General features: G+C 45.3%; 1 protein-coding gene across 4 annotated transcripts in view; it reads left to right on the top strand.

The window, feature by feature from the left end:
- Positions 1–2,473: 2,473 nt before the first annotated feature.
- LOC111970857 (vang-like protein 1) overlaps positions 2,474–27,480 on the top strand; it is a 52,114-nt gene continuing 27,107 nt past the window's right edge. For 2 of the 4 annotated variants that reach the window (XM_023997578.2, XM_023997580.2), the window contains exons 1-2: positions 2,474–2,674; positions 13,402–13,676. In XM_023997578.2, the coding sequence (XP_023853346.1) occupies positions 13,606–13,676 (71 nt within the window). In that variant the 5' untranslated portion in view covers positions 2,474–2,674; positions 13,402–13,605. Of the gene's footprint in view, positions 2,675–2,786; positions 2,807–3,388; positions 3,448–13,401; positions 13,677–27,480 lie in introns of those variants that run through there. The other 2 variants (XM_070445903.1, XM_070445902.1) reach the window with 2 other exon arrangements.

Below are 27,480 nucleotides of genomic sequence, written 5' to 3' on the forward strand. Positions count from 1 at the left end.
AAAGTAAAACAAACTATTCTATTCTAAAGGTCATGTTATTTATCTATCCTTGCCAACATAAAACAAAAACATTATCTCAAACCCCAATATATTTTAAAAACAACAACATAAGGTGGTCTCAGTATCCCAAAGGCAATTCACAAAGGCACCTCCTTTGGAACGGAACAGCTTGTGCAGTGCTGCACGTTATACTGTAATGAAACTGTACTACTCTTATATGGCCAGAGCGGGGCGCACTAACCTTAAAATCTGAGAAAAACCAATGCTCAACTGTTATAATGAGGTATCCAGGCTATTGACCAAACATGTCATATAGTCTCAGGAATCGACCTTGACTAATATGCGGCAGGTAGCCTAGTAGTTAAGAGCTTTGGGCCAATAACTGAAAGGTTGCTGGTTTGAAGCTCAGAACCAACTAGGTGAAAAATCTGTCTGTACTCTTGAGCAAGGCACTTAACCCTAATTTCTCCTGTAAATTGCTCTGGATAAGACTGTCTGCTAAATGATGTAACTGTGTGATGAGTGAGTTTTAGGAGCATATTGGTAGTCTTATGRRTTRTTGTTTTCACCMKATGTTTCTATCAAKATACAGATAAATAACCRRGATGATCCACTTTTATCAYCCTCYCCATTCATTGAAKCTTAGAATAACKTTATGTACTTGTTAGTAATGGATAGTTATTTGGTCAGTTAAACCTCCTTTCCCCAGCCTCTGTGTTTGCATGGCCCTCAGTGGGGAGGGACAGAAAGGAGGGGCAAGGGGTCATGTCCCGGTCATGACCTTTATTCTCTGCTGAGGGGAGGAGATATTTTTGGGGGTGAGGGGGCTGAAGAGTCCAAAATACACATGTCATCACATGATGTCATCTCCCTGCTCAGCAGCTTTGTTGTGTTAGATTTGATTTATATTTGTATTATAAATGAATAATACACTAAACCCGTTTGTAACAGTTCCTAGTATTTCCTGTTCCACGCATCTGGGTGGGGTAGAGGTGAAATAGTTGAGAATCGATTGGTCTTCAGAGCAGACTCCTTGCCAATGAGGTGCTCTGAGGGTATTTTGCAGACTGACACATCATTGACATCATCTGACCTTGACTAGCATAGAGGCTCTGGAGGTCTGAGGGAAGAAAAACCCCCACATTATTTACATTCCCCTTTAAGAGCCAGCTCTAAGGCTTCACTGAGCTCATTGTTGTCTTTCACTGACTGGAACCAAGCACCCTACTATATCTCTCTAAGGTCCGATGGACTGCACTGATAACACATGATGCTAATCACTCATCTGCTTTGTTCATGTTGCAATGAGATAAACCATGATGGTACTCAAGCAAGAGGATGGCACTTTATATTACAGGATACATTTCATTATTCTAGAATCTATATAATGGGATAAGCCTCGTGAATGCACCGCCCACAAACACAGGGCTCTCCAGAGGGTAGTGAGGTCTGCACAACGCATCACGTGGGGGCAAACTACCTGCCCTCCAGGACGCCTACACCACCCAATGTCACAGGAAGGCCATAAAGATCCTCAAGGACAACAACCACCCGAGCCACTGCCTGTTCACCCGCTACCATCCAGAAGGTAAGGTCAGTACAGGTGCATCAAAGCTGGGACTGAGAGACTGAAAAACAGCTTTTATCTCAAGGCCATCAGACTGTTAAACAGCCATCACTAGCACAGAGAAGTTGCTGCCTACAGTTGCTGCCTTTCATTACTCATCTCATACGTATATACTGTATTCTATACTATCTATTGCATCTTAGCCTAAACCTGCTCTGTCATTGCTCATCCATATAATTATATTTAAATATTATTATTCCATTCCTTTACTCAGATTTGTGCGTATTAGCTATCTGTTGTGGAATTGTTTGATATTACTTGTTAGATATTGCTGCACTGTCAGGACTAGATGCACAAGCATTTCGCTACACTCACAATAACATCTGCTAACCATGTGTATGTGACCAATACAATTTGATTTGATTTGAATGTTCATATTCGGATTAATAAATACCAGTTAGGCAAGGCTAAGTGCATATATGACTTATAAGAAAGAAATGCATGTAATGTGCACTTCACTATGTGCACTTCACTGAAAACATCCACCGGAGACAGGAGGGTGAATGTTGTTTTACTTTGCCTGGTTTCCATGGCACCAAACCCTAAGCTATTTGCACTCTCCTGTCACTTGTCCCACTTCAGCCATTTGTGACATGTCCCCCTAACAGAGCCTAGCTGCCGGTGTTTCTGACACTCACTGAAGGTGTTATATGTTTGGTCAGCGCAAAACACAACTTTGAAATGTGGGTGTGAACTGGACTCTGAATCAGAAATTAATTGCAAACACCTGTAGTCTACCTGTCAGACAAGTAAAGAAGATTTTGCCAAGTCATTTGGTCCTGCGGTTTTATCAAATTTTACTATATTTGCATTGTACAGCCTACTGTAAACACTTGATAGTTCACAGTTCACAGTCATCACCATTACCCCCTAGCGCACCATTGTCGCACTACACATTTCCCTTTCTCTCATCATGTAAGTGCTGCCCCCTGTACAACGGCTTGAACCCGGGCTGGTCCCTGACTGTACCGTGTGCTCGAAGGGAGAAATATTTCATTTACATTTCTGGATGAAATCTCTTCTTGGAATGGTTTACCTCCAGTGAAGGTGAGTAGCCGTGCGCGAAACAGTCACAATTCCAACGTCTGCATCCCACGTTGAGGAGTTGTTCGTTGTATTGTATGAGTGCGATTGAGCCCGATGTAAATTGGGAGTTTGGTTGGCTTGTTCCTGCTTCATGTAAGCTACACTACTACTTATTTTTCTTCGGTGAAAATTCGTTTTTTGTTTTACAGGTAGACAGGCCTATATTGTATTACAACAGTACAACCTACGAGTAACCGTTTGTGTTTTCTAATACGCTACATGAGCTGTAGGCTACATGTGGAGAGAAAATGTGATTTAGAATTCCCTCAACCCAAAGGACTGCAGTCAGCCAACGTAGGGTGTAAAGTTAACCCTTTAAAGTCATCTAAAGCAGGAGTTAATGTTTTCTAAAGCGTTACAAATAGAATGACAATAGTCGCTTGTTGTTCAATTCAATTGCTTTAATAATAACCTAACTCAAAAGTCTCAAACACATTTTCTGACTTAACTTTGAACCACTTTCTGCACACGGTTGACGGAATTCTTTTGTAGTTCAGTCTGGTTATCTTGTTACCATCAGCGACAGCGTTGCGTCTCCAGAAACAATGTTGCACAATGGTTCGTTGATGTCATTCACTCGCGTGCTGACAGTTTCATTTCATAAACATTTATCCTTAAACATTAGCTTGCTCTTTTTTTATATTTTAGTTATCTAACCAACTGTCTGGGCAGGGCTCAGGAGGCCTAGCAGAGACCAGGGAGTTTCCTATGGAAGTCAGCCATTTGGGTTACAGGTAGGGTCGGGCAGAGAAACAGCTGTATAACTCTACTACAGTCTGATTATGCTGTTGTATGAAAATGACAGTCCAATCCGAAAACTAGCACTTTGTATTAGGTAGAGTACGGAATAAATGAGTAGTATTCACATGATTTGCCTTCACCACATGCTTGGTGTTAGCCAGGCTGTAGTATAGGTGTAACAATGTAATGTAAAGCGCTACCTGAACCTTATGGACTGTCAGTGTTTTGTATTCTGAATGTAATCTGGACATTTTAAGAACTTCTCGCCCATGAGGTAGGATTTTGTTGAAACATTGTTCAAGACAATGTTGTTCAAACGAATACATTTTATAATAATCCAACATTTCATTTGGGCGTTCTAAACTACACTGAACTTGGAATATGTTACATAGTGGTCCCATTGAGTGTCACCAAGACCTGAAAATCCCAAAACATATAATAGACCGGTATGGTAATTAAGCTGAACGGACCGTGACGGACCACAGTAGATGGTACACCTCTGTGTTGAATAAACAAACCCAAACCAACTCATTTACTCAGTGTTTAAGATGATTTCATAAGAATAAATTGCAGACTGTGTGAATACGATGTAGCTAACCTTCCTAAATTCTCTAGATGCTCAGAAGGAATTGACTCCAATATACAGCTCTATTGAAACTCCATGGCTATGAGCATTGTACAGACTAGCAGTCTTGCTCCCCCTCCCCCAGTTGCAGTAAGGAACCAGGATGGTTGGTTGGTGGTAGTGCTTAGGAAATGCTGAACAATGAAACTCCCTTTGTGTTGTTCAACATGACTGACTTGTCTCAGACAAGAGAATACACTCACTAGTGAAAATGTAAATATCTTCCTGTCTGACCATGAATAATTCACTGAAGCCATTATCATCTCTTTTATCTTTACACCGAGCCTAATGTCAGGGAAATGTGATTATAGGTGGTTTCCTTGTGGGATTTGAACATGACATCCTCCTGTAGCGCTCTCCATTCTGGTAGGCTAAATGGCTTCAGTTTGTGTGTCTCTTCACATTTGCAAAGAGAATATTTTAAAGCTGATGACATGATAACTGTCAAAAGCTCCTCGTGTGAGTGATCGTCAACATGGATGGGGAGCGATACTGTCCCTGTGAGAGCTTTAGGTGTAGTATTGTGGTCTTTGTGTCTGTGATCAAGAGAGATGTGATTGCAAACCAGGTGGGAATTGCTTGAAGGAGTAATCACAGATCAAGTGCCTCTGCTCAGCTACAGAAGTACAGAGAGACAGCTGCATCCTGGGAAAAAGTCCAAGAGGACATCTTTCGCCATAATCTTAGATAATGTGCGACATACAAAGTACATACAACAGCAAGAAGGGGGTTCCTCATCTTATCTTATTTGAATCCAGTATGTTTGGATGCCAAAGTGCTGCAACAAACAGTAACACTGCTACAACATTACAGTAGCAGGCAACACCTTGGAATCTAGCTCTTTTATTACGCAGTGCTTTCTCCTCTTTTTGAGCTTATCATTTTATATATAGAAATCCCAGCTTAATTGTTATGCTCCTCATGCACTATGAGAGCTGTCTCTTTTGGCTCTAAGGCTGTGTTTAGGCAGGCAGCCCAGATCAGATATTTTTCAGAGCTGATCTGATTGGTCGAAAGACCAATTAGTGGGAAAAAAAGATCAGAATAGAGCCGCCTGTCTGAACTCAGCCTTAATAACCTGTGGTGTCTGCATCTCTTGTGAGTCCCAAAATGGCACCCTCTTCCCTTTTATAGTAGTACTTTTGACCAGGGCACATAGGATGCTGTATTCCCTATATAGCCCACTACGTTTGACCAGAGCCGTATGTGTCCTGGTCAAAGGTAGTGTAGTATAAAGGGAATAGGGTTTCATTTGGGCGATTTGTTTCTCTGCATCTCTGACACTAATGAATGGCCGGGGGAGAGGGTGACATTCTGGAATGTTGATACAATTAATGGGTTCATTTGCTCCATGGACAGCATCTCGATCACCATGTGATTCCTGAGGAACACATTTAGTCGCTGACTCGTGTTTCTTTCCTCGGTCGAAATCCCCCCCCCACCCCCCCTCCCCCACCCCTCCGGCGTCTCAGATGAATCATGTTACCTTAATAAGTCGTCATCTCTCCCGTGTTCAGCTTGTCTTTCATTACGCTTGGAGTTAATAGAGTCCAAGTAGATTTTACAGTGAGAAGTATGATTGGACGTGTGTGTGTGTGTACAGTATGTGCAGGTATGCGTGTGCATGCATACTCAATGAATATTGTTTCATGTGAAAAAAACAGGGCAGGAAGGGCGTGCCTCGTTGGGAGCTGCTTGTACAAATGTCAGTGTTGTCATTTTGTCCTCCAGTGATTGGAACGCTCCTCTCTGTATCTCAGCTGAAGGTCTTAGTTCCTCACATCCGCACCACCACAACACAGCTGTTTGCCTCTGATACGTATGCCCTAGCTGGAATACCAGGCCAGTGCAACGACTGTTCTATTCACTCTGTCAGAGGAGATGGGTTAGAGACCATCTTTGGCTAATGAAGGTCAGGCATATCATTGGCTGGTAATGATGATGAGCTTTTAATAGGCTTTTTTTGTTTATGTTGTGGTGAGGTGTGGGAGGGGCTCTGTTGGGCACACGGCACAGCTGTACTTCCTGGTCACAGGCTAGCACAGGAGATGGCTTCAGTCAGCCTTTGTTCCTGAATACCTGCCCCAGTTGGCAGAGCCTTGTGCTTAGACTCGGTCACTAGAGAGAATTAAGCTATCCTTTTGGGAAAGTACAGTAGCCTAGTTTGTCTCTTCCCCAGTTTGGGAGAGAGTCCCATCTCCTATTAAAGGCTGTGAGTAGTGAAGGATCTGTAAATTAGGCTGTCATATACAGTGGGATTAGATTACCGTCTTTGGAGTCGGAAGCTTGGTCTTCTAATTCCAACCAATCTGTGGACTCACTGTCGCTGTGGAAACCATGAATGAAGAAACTACCTTTTACGTAAAGAAGAAAAAGGCAATACAAATGTTAGTTTTTTTCACAAAGAATGAACTACAGGACCTCACCTTATCGTTCCTGTGTTGGTCTGTTGTCGTTTTGTTTGCTCTGTTATCAACAGACTGTTACTACAACCTGCTCTGGAGGAAGAAGGATGTGGGGGGTCTTGAGGATCTGTCAGGGTTTGGATTTGGTGAGCAGGCACTTAACGCTCTTTGTTAATGAGCTTGCTGGTTAGATGGTTGTTTTTTTGTTTCTCTGCTCTGATGGTGTGCTGCCGCATGTTTGTCATCCTGTGCGTTTCATTCGTGGGTATTTACACTCCCGCGGTTCCTCAAGCATGAGTCTCAGAGTCACACCTGTGTGCATGCGGGTGTGTGTGTGTGTGTGTGTGTGTGTGTGTGTGTGTGTGTGTGTGTGTGTGTGTCTACCCTGCAGATCAGTCCCCATGCCTCTCTCTCCCGGCTCTCTGAGGGTGTGGTCCTTCATAGTGAGAGGATGTTTATCCAGTGTAAAAAGGAAAAGAGCGACTGAATGGAGGAAGATAAACAAGGAGGCTCTCATTGGCAGGCTCTGGGCCGCTGCCAGCTTGTCCCGCCATAGACCAAATCAGAGGCAGGCAAACACTGCTGGCTTCGGCTGCCGCGGATAACCTGACGGCTTCCCTAAGTAGGGGGGGCACAGCGGCTTCAGCTTTAGTGCTGCACGGCCACTGGCACCACTAAGTAAAGACCAGGGACCAGATTAGTGTTTCCCTTATAGATCTGTTGAATACAGCCCTCAAAGCCGACTTCAGTCACCAACATCTTCAATTGAAACCCATTTCGGCCTAATTCGTTGACATGAAGCAGTTTAGCTGGGCTGTTGGGCAGGAGGTGACTGGCAAGGTGGTTGTGGTATTCTCTCTCTGACGCCTATCCTGACAGGGACCTGACCCCCATCTATTTAACCCTGTTAATCCCTGTTTCATCCCTCATTCTTAAAAGGATTAGCACAGGAGATGGAAATACCTCTGTGATACTCTCTGTAGAACCAGCCTTATTTACTCTGGCCTCTGTCTGTGCTCTGTCTGTGCTCTGTATGCTCCTGTAGCAGTATCTGTAGTCCTCAACCCAGGCCTTCTGCCTTATCCTAGCCACAGCGTATGTAGCTTTGCCTTACCCTGGTCAGAGTGTCTGTTGTCTGTCTGTAGCCCTGCCTTAATCTGGCCAGAGTCTGGATTGTCCAGCCTGGTCTTTTGACCAATCACATCAGATATTTCAGTGCTGATCTGATTGGTTAATTAGTTAAAAAAAGATCAGAATTGTGCTACCTGTCTAAAAGCAGCCTTTCTGTCTCTCACACGAGAGCTATTTTGCTTGCCTATCTGGCACTGACTGAGCTGGCAGCTGGCTCTTCAGTAGAATAAAACAGCTTTAGAGAGGTTTGTCATCATGTTGTTCAGTATTCCCTCCGATGATTCAGACGTTTAAAAGCGTGTCAGCAAGAGTGCTGCTGTTTTAAAAATGAAATATTTAGACTTTGTTTGATAGAACTAGCTTTTTCAATCCCCATGTGCAAGCATGCACACACAGACACACACACACACACACACTATATGGGTCATTGTTTACATTCCCCCCAACTGCCACTAGTTTCTAGTATTTCTCTAGTTTTCCCTTCTAAGTGGCAGATAAGATGGCACGGGGCAGTATCTTGGATGAGCAGCTCTTTGCAATGAAAAGACTGGAACATGTGGTTATGAAAGCAGCAGCAACAGGATGAAAACAGAGGGAGTGCCCCAAGGGAGAGTTCGAGCCCCGCTCTACTTCCCATGGCTTCCGTTGTGACTGCTGCGGTAGTTAATGTGTGCACAAGTGTGCTTTGCTTGTGTAATCGGTGTGAAATAGACTAGCTAGTTAGCGGGGTGCACACTAATAGCGTTTCAGTTGTCACTGGCACCGAGACTATGAAGTAGTTGTTTCCGCGGCTTTTGTGGAGCGATGGGTAACGATGCTTCATGGGAGGCAGTTGTTGATGTGTGCCGAGGGTCCCTGGTTCGAGCCCAGGTAGGGGCTAGGAGAGGGACGGAAGAAAAATGGTTACACTTGTGATATTCCAAAAGTGTTTGAATGAGCACACATACTGCTAACTCCAAACACGTCAGGACAGCCGGACGTGACTGTGGTGGAGACGGAGAGTGGTGACTGTAGCCCTCTGGTTAATTTCACAACAGATCTGGGTCAGTTAGTGGACTTCCTCTGCTGCAAGGGGTCATGGGAGATGGCATGCATTAAGTGTACAGCCCAGTGAGTGTGCTCGTTTCTGGGATATGTTTGTAAATTAAACAATGTTCACCTTAACCTCTCTCCTTCAGCTCTTTGTTTACATTGAAGATTTCACTAGGGATTTTGGCCCAATACAAGCTGTATACCACAGGAGGCTGCTGAGGGGAGGACGGCTCATAATAATGGCTGGAATGGGGCAAATTTGAATGGCTTCAAACACGTGGAAACCATGCGTTCTGATGTTTTTGATACCATTCCATTGATTCCGCTCCAATCATTACCACGAGCCTGTTCTCCCCAATTAAGGTGACACCAGCSTCCTGTGCTGTATACATTATTTATCACCAGTGTTACAATACAACATGTGTTATCACTTTGTCAAAGCTCTGTTCTGAAATGCTACATTTTCATTGAATTCRTCTTTAACTTCTCTAGGATAGGTGGGACGGTAGCGTCCCACTTGGCCAAAATCCAGAAAAAATGTAGCGCGCCAAATTCAAATATATTACTATAAAAATCAATCTTTCATGAAATCACACATGAAAGACACCAAATTAAAGCTACACACGTTGTGAATCCAGCCAACATGTCTGATTTCAAAAATCGATTTACGGGGAAAGCACACCAAACAATTATGTTAGCTCAGTACATAGCCACAGAAAAACACCTTTTTTTTTTTTTTTATAAATAAAAACATTTTCCCAGCAAAAGATAGTAGTAACAAAAACCAGAAATAGAGAAATGAATCACTAACATTTGAACATCTTCATCAGATGACACTCATATGACATCATGTTACACAATACATTTATGTTTTGTTCGATAATGTGCATATTTATATCCACAAATCTCGGTTTACATTGGCGCCATGTTCAGAAATGCCTCCAAAATATCCGGAGTAATTACAGAGAGCCACGTCAAATAACAGAAATACTCATCATAAACTTTGAAAGATAAATGTTTTACATATAATTAAAGATACACTTGTTCTTAATGCAACCGCTGTGTCAGATTGAAAAAAAAACTTTGCGTAAAAAGCACACCATGCAATAATCTGAGACGGCGCTCAGATTTAACAACATTTCTCCGCCATGTTGGAGTCAACAGAAATACGAAATTGCATAATAAATATTCCCTTACCTTTGATTATCTTCATCAGAATGCAGTGCCAGGAATCCTAGTTACACAATAAATCGTTGTTTTGTTCGATAATGTCCATTACTTATGTCCAATTAGCTAATTTTGCTAGCATGTGTAGTACACGTGTCCAAACGCTCGCGCAGATGCAGGCAAACGTCGGACGAAAACTTAAAAAAGTTATATTCCAGGTCGAATATAAACTGGTCAAACTTAGTAGAGAATCAATCTTCAGGATGTTGTTATCATTTATATCCAATAACGTTCCAACCGAAGCATTCTTTCATGTCTGTATAAGTAATGGAACGCAAGGCGACAACATGAGGAAAGCGCGTGACCAAGAACTGGCAATCTGCCAGACCACTGACTCATTCCCCTCCGGTCTCACAACACAGCATAAGCTTCATTCCACGTTCTATTGACTGTTGACATCTAGTGGAAGGCATATGAAGTGCAAACAGATCCATATATTACAGGGAATTGAATAGGCGATGACTTTAACAATGACCACTCTAACTTTAACAACGGCCATTTTGAGTTCTGTTATACTCACAGACATCATTCAAACTGTTTTAGAAACTTCAGAGTGTTTTCTATCCAATAGTAATAATAATATGCATATATTAGCATCTGGGACAGAGTAGGAGGCAGTTCACTATGGGCATGCAATTCATCCAAAAGTGAAAATGCTGCCCCCTATATCAAAGAAGTTAATTGTGATTGGATGGTTCTAGGTCAAAATCAAATCCTTAGTGTTAGAGAATGATGTTGTCGTTGTTGAGAAATGTATGTTGCAAACTTGGTTTATCAATTCTTCTGCCATATTATTGCATTGATGCGTGTGAGTTTATGTAACGTGCGCTGTTCATCTTCCTGTACTGTTAACTCCAGCTGTTAGAGGCACTCTGTCTGGATGAGGTCCCATTTCTGATGCCACAGAGAACTGACCCCTCACCTCCCTATATGCCTCAGCCTTGATGGTTTACCTGCTGTGTGTGTACGTATGTCCCCAGCTCTCCCTGCCCCGAAGGAGTTGTGTACGCCACAACTCACTTGTCACTCTGTTTCCCCGTGCATTGTTACTCAGCCATGTGCGTAATCGTAATCTCGTTATTTCACTACGTCTGTTTCTACTCTTTCCTTTTCACTCTGTTCCCTCTTATCTTTAGTCATTTAAGAACAACTGTTAAATCCTCCTGAATATGTAGTCAAATCAAGGGCACCCAATAAACGCTCTTATCAGACCTGCATCTCCTAGTGGATGCTGTAAAGTCTTTAGCCAGGTCTAGGAGTAGAACAAATGGTATTGAATTAGTGGGGAGTTTTTTTTGTCCTGCCTTTGATATTGAAATCCACTTGATGTTTGAGTTTCGGTCCTCCTCTGCATCCACACAGCTTTTTAGCATTTTTCTGGGAGATTGATCCTCTTGGGAAAGAATGTTTCCAAAATTAGAGACTTAAACACAGAATATAGGCCTGAAGCTATATTCAATATTTTACGGTATCTGTTTGTGTGTTGTTGGCTGGTTGTCTCAATTCCCCTCTGAAAGCTTCTTGGTTTAATAATGTGAAAGTGTTTGGTTGTTTCACCTAGAGCACTTTGTCTGTGTGATGTCACGCTAGTGGAATGGAAGAGAGGAGAGGCAGCCTCGCCTTGCTGCTGGAGCTGGTCACTGCCAGATTTCCCTCTGGAGATGGCGGGGTAGGCGAGGGCAGTGGGGTTTTGCTCTCCATCCGACTATTGTTTTGTTGAAGCTCCAAACGTAGACCTGCATGCTCTGCACAACATTCCAATTCAATCTCTCTTCTCATAGGCCAGTCTGTCTGTGGAAAGGTATATTTGTTGAGGGAGGGGTTCATAGCTAGGTCTGCTGCTGTTCTGTTGTTTGTGGGTGAGAGTTTAGGCTTAGTGCTTAAACTCTCTGTGAACTACTGTAGGTTTGAGTTGTCAAGGAGGTTAGAAGTAAGAAGAGCCTTTCACAATTTACCTTTTATATTAGAATCAACAGAAACTAGTCCAATGGTTTCAAGGCTCTCCTGTGTCAAGCTTCAATTGGTGTGTGTTGGAGGAATCACACAATCTTCATTAAAATAATGATTTCCCGGGCCTCCCGGGTGGCGCAGTGGTCTAGAGCACTGCATCGCAGTGCTATGCTGCGCCACCAGAGTCTGGGTTCGCGCCCAGGCTCTGTCGCAGCCGGCCGCGACCGGGAGGTCCGTGGGGCGACGCACAATTGGCTTAGCGTCGTCCGGGTTAGGGAGGGTTTGGCCGGTAGGGATATCCTTGTCTCATCGCGCTCCAGCGACTCCTGTGGCGGGCCGGGCGCAGTGCGCGCTAACCGAGGGGGGCGGGTGCACGGTGTTTCCTCCGACACATTGGTGCGGCTGGCTTCCGGGTTGGAGGCGCGCTGTGTTAAGAAGCAGTGCGGCTTGGTTGGGTTGTGCTTCGGAGGACGCATGACTTTCGACCTCCCGAGCCCGTACGGGAGTTGTAGCGATGAGACAAGATAGTAATTACTAGCGATTGGATACCACGAAAATTGGGGAGAAAAGGGGATACAATTTTAAAAAATAAATAAAAATAAAATAATGATTTCCCCAGCCTGCCTAACATGCTGACCAGACCGGACACGTCGCGTGCGCGAGTGTCGCAAAGTAAATTTAGAAATCCATGTAATTTAAATTATTGCACCCACACTGCTCGCGCGCGCCATCAAGCGTCTGCGACGCCAAGGGCTAAAATAGAACTCCTTTCTATTTCTGACGCAGATCGCGCTGGAAGTCCTGCCTCTCCCATCTCCTCATTGGTTTATAGAAGCAGGTACCCACGTGCCATCTCCTCATTGGTTATACCCACGTGGGTGATTGAAAGACGAACTTTGTTGCCGGTTGTCGTGGTAATACTATGAAAGTTTAGATGCGATCACCATATAAGTTCAAAGATGAAAAAGCCTGGAAGGAGGAGAGATGACTAGAAACGATTCGGTTGGCCGTTTTTATGTGTGGATTAATTGTCGGAGTAGAGGTCCTTGTGCATTTCAGGTAAAATAACAACTCAATGTTTATATCCCAGGACAAATTAGCTAGCAACAGCAAGCTAGCTAAATAGGACAAATTAACGTTAGCTAGCAAGTGCAAGCTAACTAGCTAAATTGCCATACATGTTTAATGCTTTTCGACCTGTCCCCAAATTAATGTCATTGGTTCAGAGTTTGTTTTGATATTTTAACCTGCGTGTCGTGATCACGTTTGGTGTAGGGGAACAAAATAAATGTATGCACGATGGCGCACGCGCGCAACCGGTTTGGGTTCTGTGTAATGGGAATGTAGAAAATGCTGCTTCAATGAAGCGGTTGTGTTTTTTTCATATTTATCTCCTGGAATGTTCATTCCAGAGGAAAAGGCAAAGTGGAAGCTATGTGCAGAGATATCTGCAACACACATCCATGCTTTTCAGTATCAACTGGGCTGTAGTAGATCGCCATTTCAACCCAAAACTCTGTCCATAGTCTGTCCTCTGACCACACCTGGCTGTCTCTCTGTCTCTGTCTCCTCCCCAGGTTGATGTTTCCTAGTCGGGAACCCCCAGGGTTGCTTTCAAGATTGACCCCCGACAGCTTGCAGCCTCTGCCAATCTCCTGAGCGAGCTCCGCCTGCCACCGGACAAGACTGCCCACAAGCTCCCACTGCGTCTGCCTGCTGCAAAGCCCAGCAACCTCCGCGAGGCCCTTGGCCAATCGCCAGGGAGGAAGGACCTCGTCGCCATGGACACGGAGTCCACCTACTCAGGGTACTCGTACTACTCTGGTCGCTCCCGGGGATCCCACAGACACGGGTAAGAGGAACAAGTTCTTGGCTTTCATACCCTCTCTAGTTTGAAGGATAGACAGTCACGGAACCTCTAATCAATTGTTCTCTCTTCCTCGCCTTTGTTTCCTCTCTTTCTCTCCCTCATTCCACTCGGTCTCTATCCCCTCTTTCCCCTCCCTCCATCTGTCCACCACAGGGCAGTGTGGGGTTATTTGTCTGTCATTAGTGGAATAGCAGTGTCTGACAGGCTCAGGAAGGGAGAGGGGGACAGGTGCTGAAGAGGCCTGACTGATGGCTCAGCTGATACGTGGAGGGCCACAAGCAAGGGGCTCCTGTTCCACACAGCCCCTTCTTTATCCAGCCAGCACATCCTTCTCTCTCTCCCTCTTCCTTCCCTCTCTCTCTCTGGGACCTGTTACCCAGGGGAAAGGATCCCTCTATGGCTGAATCTGGTGGGACCCCCTGAAACCCTCGTGCTTAATATCTCTCTCGCTCTACCTCTCCCTCGCTCGCTATCTCTCGCTCATTTCCTTTTTCTCTATGCTCTCTTGTCTCTCACGCGCCCACTCGGCTCCAGTCAGTCGCCGATCCCTCGCTCCCAAGCCCCGGACGTGTTGAAAAGCCAGCAGCTGCCCTCCCTCGTTAATCTCCACTTGACCTCCTCCCTCGCTCCCTCTCTCCAGTGGTGTCACTCCCATGGGATAGACGGGGACAGGCGTATCACTGGATGGAGAGGCCTCTCCGCTCCCCTGCCCCAGCGCTCCTCTCACGTTCTCCCGGGGGGAAAATTTGACCTTGTAGTCTGAAGCTAGGCAATGAAAACTGGGGACACTGTTGTAAATGAAAGTGGGGTTGGATGTGGGGGAGGGGGCACTAACTTTCCCACCCAATCACCTCTCTTCCTGTATCTGTAACTCTGGAGAGAGTGACTGTGTCCTAAAGATCACCCTATTCCCTCTCTTCCTGTATCTGTAACTCTGGAGAGAGTGACTGTGTCCTAAAGATCACCCTATTCCCTCTCTTCCTGTATCTGTAACTCTGGAGAGAGTGACTGTGTCCTAAAGATCACCTTATTCCCTATATAGTGCACTGTTTCTGGCCAGGGCTCACAGGGCTCTAGTCAAAAGTAGTGCACTATGTAAGGAATAGGGTGCCGTTTGGGATGCAGGAAGTGAGTGATGGCGATACAGGGCCTCCTTGCCAAACTCCTTTCCACTCGCTCCTCTCTCTCCCACTATGCTAAGGCAACTGGCTGGCCTCTAATTCAATAGACAAAGAGAAACGCTTGGCTTTGAAAACCCCCTGTCTCATCTGAAGTATAATCCTTTTACTTTGACGGGTGCCATGCATGAGGAGGCTTTAGGTTGCCATTGTCTAATTGCATCTGTGGCAGACTTTGACGGATACACACAAACACACACACACAAGCAGACATGTAAACAGCTGTGTGCCTCTCTGAGATCCCGTGTCTGGCCTTGGTACACAACTAAAGCTAAAAAACAAACTACAGAATTAACTTTGATGGTCCACAGCAGGAGGTGGATTTCCAAGATATTACCATGGCTCAAGCGGCGTGCTACTATACCGTGTTAAACGTCTCTCCCACTGACTCCGGGTCACTGCCTTGTGTTGTTTTTGCAGTGTTGTCTCTAGCGCGATTTATACACAGGGAACCCAGTCAGTCCCCATTGTAAGCCACTGTGCCTCTGTAGACAGTGGTGCTTGGTCTTTTGAAGGACATCAGAGTAGTTTGCTACCTACTGACGATTCTCCCAGACCAAGATCACCTGCCTTTCCGCATCCGCTGTAATGGTGGTGTTGAGTTACGACAGTAACTTCTGAGGCTTCTTTCTCTTCTCCAGAGAGGGGCTCTTCTTCTGTGGCTGTGGAGCGTGCCAATGATCATTGACTAGTGGTAGTCAGTCATGTGGAAAATTGGCTCTTTTTGATTTGTAGAACTCCAATTATATGGCGGCACACTCTTTTTAACACAGGGAATTGAATGAATTACACTATCTCATGCCAAACTTTTAATCCCTTTGCTGCTTGGGTATTATGGTTCCCCAAACTGTTCCCCTTTCTGAGGCAGGCCACATTTTGGAGAGATGCCCTATTTCTGGAACTTTCTGATTAGAGTGATGCTTATGGAAAAGCCAAGTGGAGTGAAAAGGCCCCCTACCCACATGCTGCTTTTTAACTTTCTAACTGAAACTACATTTATTTTAGTCATGGGGCTACAGATCAAGTCAAGAAGAGGGACCCGCCTTGCCTGACTAATGCTATAGTGGAAACACTGGTACATGTCATACAGTGTGTACTCTGTCACCTGATAGTGGAGCTAATCCTAGCCAACAGTCTGGCCTCACCACGGCTCCTATCACACACGGCTCCCTGGGCCTCTCTCACTGGCTCAACACTGTGTGGAGAAATGTCATTGAGCAATGCTGCCGCCATGGATTCTCCCAGTCAATATGAGGGATGGGCAAATGAATGTTCTATGGCCAGGCATGAAGCTATAGAGACCTTGGCTGTGTTGACCTAGGCTTGAGTAAATGGCATTTGTTAGTTTAATGTTGTCTTTCTATCAGCCACACCTCTTTGCCTGTTCGCCCCCCTTCTTCGTTACAGTTACACAGAGTGAGCAGAGCTGCCAGTGTCATTGAGCACGGCCACTCTCAAAGTGAAGTGAAAACGGGCTCTCTCTCTCTCTCTCTGTAATATGATTGTTCTGAGAGTGTGGTTATGTATTTGGCTTCTCGTCATCCTCCTGTTAGCTGACACTGGCAGTAAGTACCTAGCTTCTCGGGCTCTGAGCTCTGCATTGACACGGGGCCTATTTTACACAGGTGTGTGGTTTGGCTGGCCAGCCATGCGGAAAGCGAGCAAATTCATCCAGACTCTTGGCGGAGGAGGTGTAAATTGGCCCCGTTTCCCGCAGCCCTGTGTGTCAGTGAGAGGGGGTGCACAGACAGTGTCAGACTTAGCTGCGGGTGTTGCGGTGGAAATCGCTCCCAGGTTTGGCTCTGCCCTAGCTTGCCAGGCTTCCATCCTCCATCTAAAAGCCATATCTGCTTTAGGAAGCCACGCTGGAAGTCAAATTCCTTTTAATCAAATGATACCAGAGGAGGGCTGTAGAATAGCAATGAGGCTGGCTGGCGTTGTGTGTTAATGATGCAGGAGGAGGAGGATGAGAGGAGGAAGAGATGCACATTGATTTGCCCACAAGCTACTTTCTGCTTTCCTGAAGTCTGTTTCTGAAATGCAGGCGGAGATATAAAAAGGGTGCTTGAGACTCTCTCCTTCATCTTCCATCCTACATTGATTTTCAACAATCACACCAGTCATAAGCAGCTGCCTCCAGATGCACCAGCGTATGAGTCATCCAATCTTTACATCGACTCCCATGTAAACGGCTTAACTGATCCTACCCGTATCTAACTTACAACCCCTATGTTTCACACAACCTGGTATTGGATAGAGGGGTATACAAGAAAGGAATATCAATGAGTTAGCCAGCTAACTTTGATTAACAACTAGAAATAACTAGTTATTTTTTTGTTCATAAAGCTAAACGTAGATATGACTTTTTGGTTGTTGGGTTAAGCTAAAAAGGGGTCTACTTATCTTTCTAATAATAATTTATTTCCAGAATATTTAGGCAAGTTAGCAGGCTAACTCCTTGATCCTGCTTTGTAGTATACCCCTCTACCCAACCCTGGCCTGTGCAGCAGTACAGTACCATACCATATTAATGAGTACTGTAATAGGTCCCTCACCCACTCTCCTCACCATCATCTACAGTTGAAGTCGGAAGGTAACATACACTTAGGTTGGAGTCATTTAAAACTAGTTTTTCAACCACTCCACAAATTTCTTGTGAACAAACTATAGTTTTGGCAAGTCGGTTAGGACATCTACTGTGTGCATGACACAAGTAATTTTTTAACAATTGTTTACAGACAGATTATTTCACTTATAATTCACTGTATCACAATTCCAGTGGGGCAGAACTTTACATACACTAAGTTGACTGTGCCTTTAAACAGCTTGGAAAATTCCAGAAAATGATGTCATGGCTTTAGAAGCTTCTGAWAGGCTAATTGACATCATTTGAGTTAATTGGAGCTGTACCTGTGGATGTATTTCAAAGGCCTACCTTCAAACTCAGTGCCTCTTTGATTGACATCATGGGAAAATCAAAAGAAATCAGCCAAGACCTCAGAAATTTTTTTGTAGACCTCCACAAGTCTGGTTCATCCTTGGGAGCAATTTCCAAATGCATGAAGGTACCACGTTAATCTGTACAAACAATAGTACGCAAGTATAAACACCATGGGACCACCCAGCCGTCATACCGCTCAGGAAGGAGACGCGTTCTGTCTCCTAGAGATGAACGTACTTTGGTGCGAAAAGTGCAAATCAATCCCAGAACAACAGCAAAGGACCTTGTGAAGATGCTGGAGGAAACAGGTACAAAAGTATCTATAGCCACAGTAAAACAAGTCCTATATCGACATAACCTGAAAGGCCGCTCAGCAAGGAAGAAGCCACTGCTCCAAAACCGCCATAAAAAAAGCCAGACTACCATTTGCAACTGCACATAAGGACAAAGATCGTACTTTTTGTAGAAATGTCTTCTGGTATGATTAAACAAAAACAGAACTGTTTGGCCATAATGACCATCGTTTTGTCTGGAGGAAAAACGGGGAGGCTTGCAAGAACACCATCCCAACCCTGAAGCACGGGGTTGGCAGCATCATGATGTGGGGGTGCTTTGCTGCAGGAGGGACTGGTGCACTTCACAAAATAGATGGCATCATGAGGATGGAAAATTATGTTGATATATTGAAGCAACATCTCAAGACATCAGTCAGGAAGTTAAAGCTTGGTCACAAATGGGTCTTCCAAATGGACAATGACCCCACGCATACTTCCAAAGTTGTGGCAAAATGGCTTAAGGACAACAAAGTCAAGGTATTGGAGTGGCCATCACAAAGCCCTGACCTCAACCCTATAGAAAATTTGTGGGCAGAACTGAAGAAGCGTGTGCGAGCAAGGAGGCCTACAAACCTGACTCAGTTACACCAGCTCTGTCAGGAGGAATGGGCCAAAATTCACCCAATTTATTGTGGGAAGCTTGTGGAAGGCTACCCAAAACGTTTGACCCAAGTTAAACAATTTAAAGGCAATGCTACTAAATACTAATTGAGTGTATGTAAACTTCTGACCCACTGGGAATGTGATGAAAGAAATAAAAGCTGAAATAAATCATCCTCTCAACTATTATTCTGACATTTCACATTCTTAAAATAAAGTGGTGATCCTAACTGACCTAAGACATGGAATTTTTACTAGGATTAAATGTCAGGAATTGTGAAAAACTGAGTTTAAATGTATTTGGCTAAGGTGTATGTAAACCTCCGACTTCAACTGTATCTCCCAATAGGGCTCCTCCAGATACTAATCATCATCACTGTCAGTGTGAATGATGATTATGCTCCTCGCTGGACTAATTGTAGCACTAGTAATGATATCCATCATGTATTTAAGGATTACTTCGATCTCCGCTTCCTTCTAGATTCAATATATTAGTTCTGAATGGCTCTTGGTGCCTCTCCTGTTATTTCTGGAGTACCATGCAGTGTTGGAAGTAATGTAATGTCAATGTTCTCTCTGGGAGTCCCCAGTGAAAATGAATGGTACAAAATGCCAATCCACTATGACTGACTTCAGATTTCCCAGTGTCAATGAATAAACATGTTTCATAAAAATCCTGCACCACTTTGTTCCAATTATCTTTGCTTTGAATGTTGAACTTTCTTTTAAGCAATTGTTAAATAATGCCTTTTTTGGGTATTTACCTGAGTTTGTGGTTGGGAAGTTGGCTGTGGTCATTTTCAGTGTGAAACCGTGTCCTGTTCAAAAAGGAAACACCAGAATAGAGGCAGGAAACGGAGAGGTGAACACCCTTCTATCACAACACATTGGCTTCTATAGAGGTCCATTACTTCCATAGCAGCCAATCACACCACTTCCCTGAAGAGCCTAATGTCAGGATATCCTGATGGGCTGTCCTATCAGCGTTGATCCTCCAACCACTTTTATCTATGCTGTATGCGTAAGCGGCACTCTGAAGTGTGACTCATCTATTTAGTTGAAACTGATTGCTGTTTGATTGCTTTAGGTCAATCAATAATGGATCTATGAGATCAATAGTGTATGTCATTGAATATCCACATTGCACTTTTCTTAAGCTTGCATTTCATGTCCTGGCGTCGAGCTCTCACAACCAAATCCATCGCTATGTTCCATAACGGCTGGGTAAAATGTGCCAGTAACACCTATTGAACCACTTTGTTTGTGGCATTTATCCTAATGCATAAGGAATACATATCTACAGTGCTACGCACCAAAAAGTTAATCTGATATGACAACGTGAGGTATTCTAAAGGATTTGAACATTCCTAAACAAGGCATAATGTAACACACCAGGGTCCTCTGTCTGAGACTGAGGTGGCCACGTTACTGCCTGCAGTGAAAGAAAGATACAAGAAAATCCCCTCCATTTTATAGTCTTAACTAGGGTTGCACATTTTGGGGAATATTCTGAGGTGGAAACTTTCCGTGGGAATATATAGTAATTAATATTAATACCATTTAAATGCAGATGTCTTTTGCATTGGAAATATTTACCATATCATATGGAGACAGAAACATACACCTTTTACCTTATCATAAGTAGACATAATTGCAAATGATTAAATCCTTCCAATATATACAAAATAAATAATGTAGTTATGAATTGAACTTTAATTAAATGAGTTGACTCTTCACATGGGATGATTTCACTGAATAACAAAAGAAAGGGAATATTGAATGATCCATCGCATCTCCCAAAAATGTTTTCAACATATGTCTGTAAAATGATAGTCTAGAAACTAAAGCTTTGGTTGTCTTCCTCTCATGCTTCCATGTCTTCTCTCTGGACCTCCTCAATGTCCACCTCTTGAACATCCGACTCTGAGGCCTCATCTTCACTGTCAATTTCCAACCTTGCTGAGGATGGCTATTTGTCAGGCTCAAAAAGCCTCAAATTTTCCCGGATGGCCACTAATTGTTCAACCCTTGTATTGGTCAGCCTGTTGCGTGCTTTGGTGTGTGTGTTCCCAAACAAGGACCCGTTGCGCTCTGAGGCACCTGATGATGGTGGGATTTGGAGGATGATGGAGGCAACAGGGGAAAGAGCCTCAGATCCACAGTCCCTTCCACCTGGTGGCTGATGAGATATGTTGGCATGACTGCCATATTGCATCTCCATCCCAAAGCCCTTACTTGGAAGTGTACTTCGCCAGCCTGCCAAGAACCTTGCCCTCATCCAGGCCAAGGTGGCGAGACACTGTCGTGATGACACCACAGGCCTTGCTGATCTCTTGCCAGCATACTTGGGGTCCAACATGTATGCTGCGGCATGTATGGGCTTCAGGCAGAAGTCTTCACGCTTTTTTATGTATTTCAGAACTGCAGTTTCCTCTGCTTGGAGCAACAGTGAAGTGGGCAGGGCGGTACGGATTTCTTCTCTTACATCTGCAAGCAGAGTCTCAACATCAGACTGGATGGCATTGTCTCCCTCAATCTGTTCAATGGCTACCGCTATAGGTTTCAGGAGTTTCAGGCTGCTTACCACTCTCTCCCAAAATACATCATCCAGGAGGATCCTCTTGATGGGGCTGTCCATATCGGCAGACTGTGATGTGGCCATTTCTTGGAGAGACTCCTTCCCCTCCAGGAGATTTTCAAACATGATGACAACACCACCCCAACGGATGTTGTTGGGCAGCTTCAATGTGGTGCTCTTATTCTTCTCACTTTGCTTGGTGAGGTAGATTGCTGCTATATCTTGATGACCCTTCACATACCTAAGCATTTCCTTGGCTCTCTTGTAGTGTATCCATTGTTTTCAGTGCCATGATGTCCTTGAGGAGCAGATTCAATGCATGAGCAGATTCAATGCATGAGCAGCACAGCCAATGGGTGTGATGTGAGGGTAGGACTCCTCCACTTTTAGACCAAGCAACCTTCATGTTCGCAGCATTGTCTGTCACCCAGTGCAAATACCTTCTGTGGTCCAAGGTCATTGATGACTGTCTTCAGCTCATCTGCAATGTAGAGACCGATATGTCTGTTGTCCCTTGTGTCTGTTCTCTTGTAGAATACTCGTTGAGGGGTGGAGATGATGTAGTTAATTATTCCTTGCCCAAGAACATTCAACCACCCATCAGAGATGATTGCGATACAGTCTGCATTCTCTATGATTTGCTTGACCTTCACTTGAACTCTGTTGAACTCTGCATCCAGAAAAAGAGTAGATAAAGCATGTCTGGTTGGAGGGGTGTATGCTGGGCGAAGAACATTCAGAAATCTCTTCCAATACACATGGCCTGTGAGCATCAGAGGTGAACCAGTTGCATACACAGCTCGAGAAAGACATTCATCAGCATTTCTCTGACWACGTTCCTCAATTGAGTCAAACAACTTCTGATTCCAGGAGGACCATGAGCTGTTGCTATTGATAAGGTGTCTGATTCATCATTTTCATCTCTAATAGAAGTAGAGGGACTTTGGTCAGAAGTTGCTTATTGTGAGCGCTGAGGAAACTTTATGCACTTGCCAGATGATTCTGCATCTTTGTTGCATTCTTCACATGATTTGGCACAGTATTTGCAAATGTATACACCAAGTCACTTGGCTCTGTCATAWCCTCACATGGTCTCTCCTATCATTGCTATGCAGACGGCACACAATTAATCTTCTCCTTTCCCCCTTCTGATAACCAGGTGGCGAATCGCATCTCTGCATGTCTGGCAGACATATTCAGTGTGGATGACGGATCACCACTCCAGCTGAACCTCGCAAGACGGAGCTGCTCTTCCTCCCGGGAAGGACTGCCCGTTCCATGATCTCGCCATCACGGTTGACAACTCCATTGTGTCCTCCTCCAGAGTGCTAAGAACCTTGGCGTGATCCTGACAACACCCTGTCGTTCTCAACTAACATCAAGGCGGTGACCCGTTCCTGTAGGTTCATGCTCTACAACATTCGCAGAGTACGACCCTGCCTCACACAGGAAGCGGCGCAGTCCTAATCCAGGCACTTGTCATCTCCCGTCTGGATTACTGCAACTCGCTGTTGGCTGGGCTCCCTGCCTGTGCCATTAAACCCCTACAACTCATCCAGAACGCCGCAGCCCGTCTGGTGTTCAACCTTCCAAGTTCTCTCCACGTCACCCCGCTCCTCCGCTCTCTCACTGGCTTCCAGTTGAAGCTCGCATCCGCTACAAGACCATGGTGCTTGCCTACGGAGCTGTGAGGGGAACGCACCTCCGTACCTTCAGGCTCTGATCAGGCCCTACACCCAAACAAGGGCACTGTGTTCATCCACCTCTGGCCTGCTCGCCTCCCTACCTCTGAGGAAGTACAGTCCCGCTCAGCCCAGTCAAAACTGTTCGCTGCTCTGGCACCCCAATGGTGAACAAACTCCCTCACGACGCCAGGTCAGCGGAGTCAATCACCACCTTCGGAGACACCTGAAACCCCACCTCTTTAAGGAATACCTAGGATAGGATAAAGTAATCCTCTTAACCCCCCCCCCCCCCCCCCCCCTAAAAGAGTTAGATGCACTATTGTAAAGTGGTTGTTCACGGAATCATAAGGTGAATGCACCAATTTGTAAGTCGCTCTGGATAAGAGCGTCTGCTAAATGACTTAAATGTAAATGTACACAGCTTTTCCTTCTACATTAGCTGCAGTGAAATGTCTCCACACATCAGATAGTGCCCGTGGCATTTTCCTGTAAAGAAAAAAAGGAGTAAAAAAACAACAAATACAATTCCATATAACTAAATAGTTAAGCAGTTAGATTAAACAACTTCTTTGTAAGATAAATGTTTTAAAATGAATCATGTATGGAAACAGGTGAATTAACACTCAGTTAGCAGGCTCAAGCAAGCTAAAACCCTAAAACGAACTTGCAGAAATTGTTAACAAGTTAGAAATGATTTAAACACACTTTGCTGTAGGCTACTATTTACTAGTTAACAAAAAATAATGCATGTCATATAAAATATATTCACCCCACCCAGTATTGGAATCAAAACTTACCAGAAAGCATGTAGTCCTTGGCTCAGACAGTGTAGTAATTTGGGCTCAATAGCATCTCATTAGTGTGCAAGATCTTGAGAATCAGCTGTACATGTGATGGAGGAATGCACTGTGCATGCAGAGGGTTGCAATTCCATTGAATTGGGGATAGTTTAACCAAAATATGCCACAAGACCTAGAATTGCAGTATGTGTATCCCACAAAAACAGTTTCACTGTTGTAAGCTAACTTTTAAGCAAAATTCCCCAAATTCCCGGGCTTAACTTCCCATGGAAAATTTTCTAAAGAAATGAGGGAAATTTCCCGGAACGTTTCCGACCCGTTGCAACCCTAGTCTTCACAAAAGATTCCTAACACGGAGATAAGCTCAGAGGACAAGAAATTAACATCTTGGGTCAAAAGAAGAATGGCAGCAATATCTTGAACTGTACTTGGTCTTCATCATAACTAGAGGTTTGCGTGTGTTTTAAATCATGGTTGTCCCAGAAGTTGTTTGTAGATGTCACTGGGTGGCACTCCTGTTAGAATTCAGCCCTTGTTGTCTAGCATTTACAATTCCTGCAGGCTTTAATAAAGTCGTGTAACACAATTTCATTCTGTAACTTGTTTGTTTCCCCCGTAATCCCTCTTCGATAAATTAGATCAGACCGAGCCTGTCTTGATATCTCCACACTAGCCTGTTTCTCTCTCTCTCTCTCTCCCCTCATCTCTCTTCTATTCTCACACTGCCCCTCTGTAACAGACCAGAAGGTGCAGTATCTAGCTACTATACAATACAGTACCATGGCTATCCCTCTAACAGACCAGATCATGAGTATCTAGCTACAGCACAGTACCATGGCTGAGGGCAATTGGAAATAGAATGGGATTGACTAGAGATCAGATTAGTGGAGGCTGGGAGGGCGATGAGCCTCCTCAGTGTCTGGGGTAGTAGAGCCATGACGGAGCTGCAGTGGGCACAGACCATGTGTAGTACTGTATGTGGATTGATGGAGAAACCCTGTCTGTCACTCACTCCCACACAGGATTTGAGATCAGGGATCTGGGGAGCGGGGAGGTGAAGAGGGTCAGTGCTGGGGTCGGTACGCTAATGGGCCTCGCTCGGGGGGGGGGTTAACATGGAGGAAGGGAGGTGAAATAGTGGAGAGTTCACAACGGTTTGGTGTGAGTGTGCAGCAGTTGGCATGAGAGGCAAGGAATGAATATGCTCTTGCCACCTTTAGACGCATCAGTCCTCAACTCCCCTTGTCCCGCTCCCAATCCCCTAGTCTTCTGGTCCCCCCAGTCCTCTACTCTCCTATCCTGGTCCCCGATCCCCTAGTCTTCTGCTCCCCTAGTTTCCCACTGCTGTCTTTGCCTTTGAGCTAAGCAGGGTTGGTCCTGGGTCGATCCCTGGTTGGGAGACTAGATCTTGCTGGAAGTGGTGTTGGAGGGCCAGTAGGAGACACTCGTTTCTCTCTGTTCAACAAAATCTGTATCCAATAACCCATGCATGTGTGGACATTGCCCTTGTAGGGTCCGTCTTTCAGGATGACGTTAAAGGGTTGTCCCTGACCGTTGTGTCACTAAAGATTCCCAGACAACTTTATTGTAAAGAGTAGGGGTGTCTAACCCCCGGCCATGTCCTGGCTAATTCCCAAATCGTGCCCTCAACCATTCATGCCACCTAATCATCTCCCGCTCTATTTAGCTCATTCACCCGCCCCCCCCCCCCCCCCCCCCCTCAATAACTATTCCCCCAGTCATTGCTGTAAATGAGAATGTGTTCTCAAGTCAATTACCTGGTAAACTAGGCGTAAGTATATTAATGTCTATATTCCGCCTGGTCCCTATTTCCCGTCCCCTAGTTCTGCCTTTCCCCTGTCCCCTAATTCTTCTCCTGTCCCTGGGCCCCTAATTCTCCTTTCCCCTGCGTCCACAGTCTCCTTTCCCCTGGTCCACGTATTCCCTTTCCCCTTTGTCCACTAGTTATCCTTCCCTGCCCTGTCTTCCTGGTCCACAAGTTATCCTTTCCCTGGTCCACTAGTATCTCTTTCCCCTGGTCATTAGTTCTCCTTTCCCTTGGTCCCACTAGTTAGTCTCCTTTCCCTGGTTCCACTAGTTCTCCTTTCCCCTGGTCCACTAGTATCTCCTTTCCCTAGTTCTTCCCTGGTCCACTAGTTCGTTCCTTTACCCCTGGTCCACTAGTTCTCCTTTCCCGCTGGGTCCACTTATCTTGTTCCCGGTACTATCCTTTCCCTGGATCCACTAGTTCCTGTTCCACTATTCCTCTTCCCCTGGACCCACTAGTTCCTACTTTCCCTGTCCCTGGTTCCCTACCTACTAGTTCTCCTTTGCCCCTGGTCCCACTAGTCCTCCTTTCCCCTGGTCCACTAGTTCCTCTATTCACGCTGGTCCCCTTCAAGCTCTATCACCTGTCAGACCCGCTATGATAGTCCACCAGGTCCCTCTTACTGGTCCTCACCATGTACGCTGGTGCCCCTAGTCCTCTATTCACCTGTCCGCCGTGATGTCCTCTACTTCAGCCTAGTCCCCCTAGTCCCCTTGTCTTCTATCCCTTGTCCGACTATCCTTTCTATTTCCATTGTCTTCTATTCCCCTTTGTCCTCATTCCCATTGTCTTCTTATTCCCCTGGTCCACTAGTCCTCTATTCCCATTGTCTTCTATTCCCCTGGTCCACTAGTCTTCTATTCCACTAGTCCTCTATTCCCCTGTGGTTCCACTGCGCTCTATTCCCCTGGTCCACAAAATCCTCTATTTCCCCTGGTCCCCTGGTCCTCTATCTCGCCTTGGTCCACAGTCCTCCTTCCCCTGAGTCCACTAGTCCCCTGGTCCTTCCTACCGTCGCGTCCTCTATTCCCCTAGTCCTCTATTCCCCTAGTCCTCTATTCAACTAGTCCTCTATCCCTGGTGCACTCTGTCCTCTATTCCCTGGGTCCACTAGTCTTCTATTCCCCTGGTCCCCTAGTCCTCTTTTCTGACTCAAACAGCGTCTGCCTGTTCTAGCATTTCAGTGTGTAGATTTTTTTCAGCTAAGCCCCTGCAGACGGTTCATCTCGGTTGAGGAAAAGACTAAGTTAAAAGAGAAGATTCAAAGTAAAATCCAGGCAGGGATGTAAGGTGTAGGGATGATGCGCTCCATAACCTGGTGTTGCTGACGCGTATGGAGGAAACAGGGAGAGAATGAGAGAACGCAAAAGAGAAGATAAAAGCACCCAAGTTTTACAGAAATACCAGTGGTGCAGTGCCGATGGTATTGCGCACGCCGAGCATGCTTTCCTCGCTATTCTTCCTCCGGTCTGGCTGGTTTCATGGTGTAACCGCGTACCCGTCGGAGCGTCACCGGTGTATGCCGTGGTCGGTTTCGTGCAGGGAGCGCATCCGGCGACCACCAGCAAGTTCACGGCGGCTGGAAGGATGGCAGGCCGCTCGGAGAGTCGTGTCACCGATCCCGAAGGCGGCTAGCCGCGTCCAGCAGACCGGTGCTGGGGAGAGCTGCGTCTGTACTGGGGGGAGGAGGTGCCAGCGTGGGTGGAGGCCAATCGTTCCACCTACTCTCCCGACACCCCTACAGGGTATAGAAAACGATCTCATGCTGGAACCCTCCAGATATGAACTTGACCTTTTTCTAGATTGACAAACTCTCCATAGACTTTTAATCTGCGTGGTTT

Source organism: Salvelinus sp. IW2-2015, linkage group LG12 (genome assembly GCF_002910315.2).
Source record: "Salvelinus sp. IW2-2015 linkage group LG12, ASM291031v2, whole genome shotgun sequence".
Taxonomy (NCBI): domain Eukaryota; kingdom Metazoa; phylum Chordata; class Actinopteri; order Salmoniformes; family Salmonidae; genus Salvelinus; species Salvelinus sp. IW2-2015.